At 34.1% G+C, this 8,594-nt stretch overlaps 1 protein-coding gene across 1 annotated transcript; it reads left to right on the plus strand.

Moving 5' to 3' along the window:
- Window positions 1-6,080: 6,080 nt before the first annotated feature.
- Window positions 6,081-6,509, plus strand: LOC149249541 (uncharacterized). The gene has a single exon (XM_089456278.1). It carries the CDS (start codon window positions 6,081-6,083, stop codon window positions 6,507-6,509), a length of 429 nt encoding a protein of 142 aa, XP_089312404.1.
- Window positions 6,510-8,594: the final 2,085 nt, after the last annotated feature.

Here is an 8,594-nt window from a genome sequence, read left to right on the forward strand (position 1 = left end):
CTGATAATGGATAGGCTAGATCTAAGTGCTAACGCATGTTTTATCCTTTAAATGTTATGATCTGGGTATATCTGAAGTCTTGGAAAGCTGCAAAGATATATTCTTTATTTGTAGATCTATACGCAAGTTCGCCTCATTGAAGGCGCATCTACACACCGATTCAACACTTCCAAGTAGCGTATACAGAGGAAGGGTTGGATGTTCAGAAATTACTGATCTATCTGATTAATGTTGTTGTTTTATTGTTGTTTGTCAATGATGTCTTCATTAGATCTGAAGTTAAACTAATTGTATAAGGAGATTGAGTCTGGCTAACTAATTGATTGAGTAAGAAGGGTGATCTTTTGCTTCTATCTATTTAGAACTTTGTAATATGACAGTAAATCTTCAGAATGTCTTTGGTTCAGAAGTTTTATGATTCAGTATCTTTAGTGGTATACGTAGGTTGAGTTACAGAAAGTGGCGTATACACGCAGGTTGTCCTCATTGAAGTAGCGTATACATTCTGACATATGATTTTTGTGATTGCATTTGGTTTTGGTTGTTGATGCAGTGTTCTGGGTTCAACTCTTTGTTCTGGTGATAGTGATTTGACTATTCTAATTGATTGATTTTGTTTTTCTTCAGATTTGATGGGTTTCAATGATTGGTTGACGCAGTTGTTTTTTATGGTTGTATTGCGGTGGTGATTGATTTTGAGCTTCAATTTTACTGATGGGTTTAGTTTCAAATTTTGATGAAACGTGGCCTACATATTGTGTTGATGTGTGTCAGGAGTATCCAGTCTGAAAATTTATGAAATGTGGTCCATGGAGGATGCTAAGGGTTGGATCCTTTAGTGAGGAATTCGAAGCTTCCTGCCAGTAATAGTTGGTGATCAAGGGGTTGGAGCTCCCTTCCAGTAGCAGCTGGAGAATGAGTGAAGGTTGTATCCTTTTGCGGTTTGGTGCCTGCATACTGTTACAAGTTTATGCCAGTACAAGAACCAGGGGGTTGGAGCTACCTTCCCGCGGGAGTTGGAGAACAAACGAAGATTATAGCCTTCTGTAGGTGGGTGTCTACATACTAGTATGAGTCTGCACCAATACAAGATTGTAAGAAGATTTTTCTCTATATTAAAGAAGACAGAGACGATAGTAGCAGGCAGTTTTCTCCCACATTGGGTTTCCACCTTAAATCCTAGTGTTCGTGTGTATTGCTTATGTGTGACGGTTTATTTTGTTATTACAACACATGGTTATTGTTTATATAATGTTTAATAAAGTACTAATGCACTGGCTGAAGACCAACATATGATGAATTAATTGAATTATAAGTTCACTGGATATACGTTGGTTATCTTAAGAATAGTCGCGTACACACGCAGGTTCCTTTCAGTAAAGTCGCGTATAGAAAATTTGAATATGAATGTAAAAAGTAATTGATTTGAAAATATTGATTCACCCCCTCTCAGTATTTTTCCCAACAACAACTTTCATGAAACTGCCAATGGAGTTGTCGATACCTTCCAAGATGTCAGGATCCCAGAAGTCCATTGGGAGGCTAAAGAGGAGTACCCATACCGGAGGTACTATGATTTTTTCCAGATCTAGGTTATAACACTCCTCCCATTCTCTCATAAGCAACCCTTTTTTGTTAAAGAAGTACGGGCCACCATCAAACGCCCTTTCTTTATCCTTTAGGCTGGCGAAACTCACCGTGTAAAATCCCCTGCTGCACAATTTCAGCTCGATGTGCCCCTTTGGTTGCCATTTACGTTGGATCCACTTCACCAGATCCCTTTTTGTTGGCTAGACTCCTATAAATTTTCAAATCATTGCGTGGTATTTCATATGTTTCATATAGTCTTCAAGTTTATTGTTGGGTATGACGAACCGAGGCTTCTTCATAGCCCTTGGAAGGCACTGGCCACACATCTAGTTCTGCCATTGAGCCCCGAGGATAGGATGGCCTTTTCCATGTTCGTTACGTGTGTTGGTCACCTGTGTGCCCTATGCACTTTCTTCGTTGGTTACTATATTTCGGTAGGAGGGGATCTCTTTCCCCCCCATCGTGACGTTCATCTCTTCCATCAGCGTTGCCATTTGTGGAAATTGATCTCTGTTATCCTATGGCGTACAAGTCTGCAATGTCGGGTTGCTCAGAGCCCTAGCCAGACCTCCAAACCCTAGCTTCAGAAACATCGCCAAGCGCGATTTTCTTAACTTTTGAAGTTCTTTGAAAAACATTGAATATATGTCAAAGGGAATTATTACTAACTTAATGATATGGAGAATATTTTGAATTTGAGAGAATGAGAGATTCTTGAAAAATCAAGCTAATGATTACCAAATTGAAGGGCCAAGTTTATTTCATGAGAGTTAAAAAAAATTATACCTATAAATTTATACAAATTTAATTATAATTGATCATTTGTGACTAAAAAACCATACAATATGTAAATACACACTTCATACAAGAAAGAACATATTCAACTAGTCTTTAAGTATGATATTGGAAAGCCTACTATACAAGATCAAATTAGTTTGGAAATTTTTTCTTCATTAGAAGCACCATATCATTTAGCGTTTTAAAACATGTAACTAAAATTACCATAAAACAATAGTAAGAAGAACTTTCTTAAAGGAATAATTTATCGTAACTATAGAGAATTTTACAATTCCAAACAAAAGTGGAAGAAATGTGAGATGAGAAGTATGAAAATACCATTGAAGTTGTTTATAAGGAAACAAAAATAAATCAAGAGATAGAGGTTTTAGTGGATTTAGAGAACAAGTACGATGCTTCAAGGCCTTATCAACAATGGATGTACATTTTTATCATTTGTGGTGAAGAGGGGCACAAGTGATTTTAGTGTTGTTTATGAGAGAATGTACATGGATATTTTAGTGCAATAATCAAGTAGGGCACAAGAAAGGGTAAGAGGATTCAAAAAACTGCATGTTTCTACAAGGAATAATTTTTATGCACTTGCAAAGAAGGATATCAAATGTCTTTTATGTTTTCAATTATTTTCATCAAATCTTGATAAAGTATAAAGTAAGGTTCCTCTTTTTTACTTTTGAACCATACTTTGCAATATATTTCACGATTACATGTTGAGAAACAACTATATGAATTTAATCAATATTAGATTGCCACATTCTAAGAAGATTTACATTGTAAACATTTCTAACATATCATAAATACGTGCATGCTTATTTATTTCTTTTGCATTTATAGTTTATGAATTTAATATTGATTAATCACATAAACCTTCCATGGAGCATTATAGTGACATGCAATAATACATTCATTTTTGTACAAGCAAAAATCTACACTACACTTTGTATGTCTTTAAAAAAAATATTCTCTAAAATTCTCATAATCTTCATGGGAGGATTGAAAGAAGAAACTTATGAGGTTTTCAAAAGTATGGATCATCATTTAGGATTCAAGTAACCATTAAATGTTATATATGATGATGGATGTCACGAAAATTTATTGTTGTTATATGTTTAACTAAGAATGTCTTCTCAACATGCGCATTGGAAGGAGGGATACTCTTTCTCCTTTTAAATTTTGACACGTTTTCTCTCTTTTAACTCCTACAAGAATATCAGGCTCCAATCAAACTAATGTTTATAGGTTTTGGAGCACCTATGTTACAACCATTTCTGCTAATCCCTCTTGTAAATAAATTGTAATGAATTGTAATTCATGTAAATAATATATAGAAATGTAACAATTTTCTTTGGTTAAATCACGTCCTTAAATTTTGTGGATTATCCTAGACCATTACAATTCGAAGGTGGTTCATAATATTCATGAATTCAAGTGGTTTCAAAAAATTCCAATGAGCCATTAATCACACCAGGTGATTTTTCCTTAGCTATTGTCACATATCAATTTTTTTATCTACACGGTATTACTTTCAATGTTTATTTATCTTAGTTCTATAGTTTCATTCTCCATTTTTTTTTTGTTTTTAATCATATTTCCTAATGCATACAATATGGAGCAAGTAATATGAGAAGTGAGACAACTTAAATTACCTATATTTACATGAATTTGTTGAGTTGAATAATCGTGTTGTTCTCTCAATGTCTGTTGTCTTTTTCTCATCCTTTCTTTCGATTTTTTTTGCACTTCCTTTGTGCCTGGAACTTTTTCTCCTTTTTCAAATCGAAATCTCTAATTTCCCATGTTTGTTGTGAATTCTTATGTAATTTCCACATTATGTTATTTTTTTATCAATGAATGTTTGTTGTTATTTTTCCATGCATGCACATTCGAATTTGTATTGTTTTCTTTTGTTTGGGGTGGTAACAGGGACTTGATCAAGCTCCTAGTCTATAGCTTTTTACATCAATGCCATAAACAAAGTTGGTGCGCAGTTGGTAAGTTATTAATTTTTCAAAGGCTCGATTGAGTCGTTGGTTAACCACATTAATGGCTCAATTGAGGGTTTCTTAAACCCTTGATCAAGCTATTTGAATTTATAACTTAAGTGCTCGATCGAGCTACTGAGGTACTAAAAATCGTAGTTTTAGCACCCCTTCTGTAGATTTCTCTGCAACATAATTTTCTACCCTAGCAGATTTAAGGCATAATTTGTCCTTAAGTGGCAAAGCTGATCATGTTGGATACATGAAAGAATCCTCTATCTAATGGCATGTGAGCTTGACATTTTCGAATTCATATGATATTTTTCATTTAATTTCTTTTAAACATAATGTTTGAAATTTTTTTGAACAGTTTCAAAGGGGTTGAATAAAAAATCAATAACATAAAATATATGCAATAAAAAATCTCACTATCTTCGTTTATGAGTCCTCTTCAAAAAGGTACTCTTGGTTTTTCAATTTATTTAAATAGTTGAATAAAATCTTAGGTGAACGTGTTTCTGCAAAATGCAATTGAAATATTACTTCACCAGTTACTTCAAAAAATAACAAAAATTATAATTTTGCATAAAAAAATACATTTTTAATATGTTAAATCGTTAAAATGTTTTAATGGTGAGTTGTCCAAAATGAGGGAGATGGGTGAATGCATGAAAGTCGGAAATGTGGTAATGAAATTTCAAAATTTCATTCTTTTATTGAATTGAAGCTTTTAAAATTTATTAAGCATTGTGAATTTTGATTCAGAGTAAAAAGACAAATTTGTAGAGAATTATGTTAGTGTCCTAGTGATATTTTCTGCAAAATGAAATATTGTTGTATAATTTGTCAATTTTCCATTAAATAAAATGTTCATCCTTACAAATTTTCACACATCTTAAGAGATATATGTGTGTTCACGTAGCATAACTTAGTATAGAATATGTAATTTCATATATATATATATATATATATATATATATATATATATATATATAATCAACTTCCACATAAATTATTTTTGTAAACAGCATAGTGGAAATCGCCTTCCGCAGAAAACGGAGCAGGAAAACCAAGCCGAGTAAAAGAGCACCCGAACACAGAGAAGAAAAGAGGAACGCAAAGGCCTTTGAGAAAAACGAGAGGGTCGAAATATTGATAATGTTAGGAAATTAAGAATTACATATTTTATCAAAACGATTGGAATAAAAATAAAAGAATAATAAACAAATTGATTTAGAGTAGTCTACCTAGGTGGAGGAATTGCCCGGTTTCCCTCGTCGCCCAGAAAACCTCCTGCTCCGGCCGCTGGCAATTCTTTTGCCCAACTCCGCCACCCACTGCATTAATGACGACGTCTAACCGAAGTTCCATCACCGTCTTGTGGCCATTCACCCCTCAATTCAAATTTGGGAATTAACCGCTCGACCCGCACTCCCCTGCAGCTCACCAGGTCACCAAAACAAGTGAAAACCGGATTCCTGGGCTCGACTCAACGCCTGCAGCTAACCAGAACAAGCAGAAAACTCCAGGCTACAAACAGGCAGGTTCATTCATCGAACCCACTCCTAGCCATGTTCATTCATCGAACCCACTCCCTAATCTTATTATATATGTATTTTGTTTCTGACCTGAAACCGGGCTGTATATGTGTTTCCTGAGTAGGGTTCGAGCTCAATTCCTGCCAAATCTGTCTGCGTGCCTACTCTATTTCACATGGCCGATTTCTTTGGCCCTTCCTGTAATGACGACGAATGCAATGGTGTCATGGAGTCCGAGGTCAGCGGATACAGAGATATGGAAGCTGCTATCCCGAAGCTCGGAATGAACAAACTCTTGGCGTGGCTCCACGCCAATTTAATTGCTTCTATGCAGAATCATTTCGGGAAAGTTACCAGGGCCATGATCTCCTCTTCGGGCTTCAATGACAATGTGAATGATTACTGTGGCTTGCTTTTGGATCAGGCCACATCTACCATACCAGAACTGAGAGCAGCCATGTTTATACCTGGAGCTAAGCACCACGCTTTAAATGTGATTAAAATGCAGGTAAAGCAGGGGTTGGTTTTGCTGCTGGTCGAGAGCGGCGAAAACTATAATGATGCCAAGGCCTTTGTAGATCTGTATGTTACAGACACAGTTTAGCCAAATAATTAAATGCTACCGAGACTCAAGGTCTGAAGTGTTGTAAGCTGTTATGCGGTTTTGTGACTCATCTTTGCGCCGGTAAAGCGGGCAGTGGGGGCCGAAACAATCGGGCAGATAAAACTGTAATGCTGTGAAAATATTTTCATTGTTAGTTCTCCTTTGTCTGAATATGTTGTGTCATCTAAGTACGTAGGGAAATTTCAAATGATAAATAACGATTTAATTCAGTGCTGGTTCAAGGATTTCAGTTCGGATCTACTGAGTTAGGGAAATTTCAAATGATAAATAACTATTTAATTCAATTCTGGTTCAGGAATTTCAATTCGCATCTTCTGAGTAGGGAAATTTCAAATGATAAATAACGATTTAATTCAGTTCTGGTTCAGGAATTTCAGTTGGATCTACTGAGAGAAGTTTATTTTGAAAATACTTTTAAAATTTTCTTTAACAAAAATCGGCCAGAAATTTACTTTGAGAATAAATTTAGATATTTCTGTAACAGAAATCGACCGGGTGGTTTGTCAAACTAAACCTTGGCCTCGCTGAAAAAGTAATTTCAAAAGGAAAAGTATGTTCACTATTAAGGCACTCAGTTTAATGGGACAAATCATATATTACTTTGAGTAATGACAGGACTAACTAAAGCATACTCTGAGTGGAAAGCACATACCATAGATCAAGATGAGATAAGATCAAGAAAACCTGAACGTCACCTTTTCAATTCATTATGTTATTTTTTATTTGTAAAATGCAATGCATGTGGTTCTTAAAATGTTGACATCTCAGCAAAGTCATTACAATGCATGTGATCGTATGAACATAATAGTGTACCAGAGTGTAATGGAGTACGGAATCATTTGTCTGGTGGGACAATTTTTTTTCTTTGCCAACAAAAATCAGGCTTAATGAAAGCATATTTATGGATGATTTATATGAAAAAGTGTTTACTTTTTGTTTTTTAATAGTAGTTTAAAAGATAGGTCTTTTGGATTTTTTAATAGCGAATTTGTATCATAAAAGATAAAACATAACATTATAGTCACTGTTGTTTTCATAGGAGAAAATGTAAATTTTTAGGTATTGTATGTATAAATTTCTTATATTTATAAAATTTATATTTATTAGCTTGTTATGTTCTCTGTTTTATATATATGGGAAATTCTAATATTATTAATTACTTCGTAAATTATAACATTTTATTGAGATGTAGTAATGTTGTCTTTTTTTCACTTTTAGATTAGTTAAATTAGATTTTTAGTAGTTAATATTCATACTATAATGAACAATATCTTCTTCAATTTCTAGATGAACAAAATTAGTAGGCATCTTAAGATTTGAGGTAGTGATTGAGAGTGGTTACTTAAATTGAGAATCAAATTTCTAATTTTGTAGTGTGTTTTTAGGGAATCTTTTTGTTGTTTATATTGTGCTAGAGTAATCCTAATTATGAAAAATTTAAGAGAGAATTGGTGTTCATTCTCTTAAAGACTTGAAGTAATTGAGCTAATGGAAGTCCTCCTACACATGACTCTCCTAATATCTTGGGCCTTTGGAAAGTGAGGAGAGAATTGGTATTCATCCTCAAACCTTTAAAATAATTGAGAAAATGGAAATTATATTATACTAAGTGGACTCTTTGCGCTTAGACACATTACTCTCCTAATGAGATGGCCTTCCTATAATCCAAAAAATTAGAAACTTCATAGATAAATTGGAATAAGATGCCAAAATAAACATCATTGCTTACCAATAAGATAGTAGTATATTAAGACCAAAGGGCTCAAAAAGATGCATTATGAAATTGCTAGGGAACCTAGAAAAGAGTCCCAATTACCAACATGAACACTATCACTACCTCTTTAAACAACCTACAAAAACAATAGACCCTTATGCCATCACAATAATAATAAATCTCAACAGAACAAGTAAGGGGCATTGTTTAACTATTTTAGATTTTGGAGTCAAACTATGTTTTTGTTGTTGTTTAAAATCCATTTTTGAATGTGTAAATGGATTCAAAGCTTTGAAAAACTCTCAGGGAAATTCTTTTTGTAGAGTTCACATATCAAACTTGTGATTACA

This window comes from Pinus tabuliformis, chromosome 7, assembly GCF_031772625.1.
Source record: "Pinus tabuliformis cultivar Carrire ecotype Pingquan chromosome 7, CPIR1, whole genome shotgun sequence".
NCBI classification, from domain to species: Eukaryota; Viridiplantae; Streptophyta; class Pinopsida; order Pinales; family Pinaceae; genus Pinus; species Pinus tabuliformis.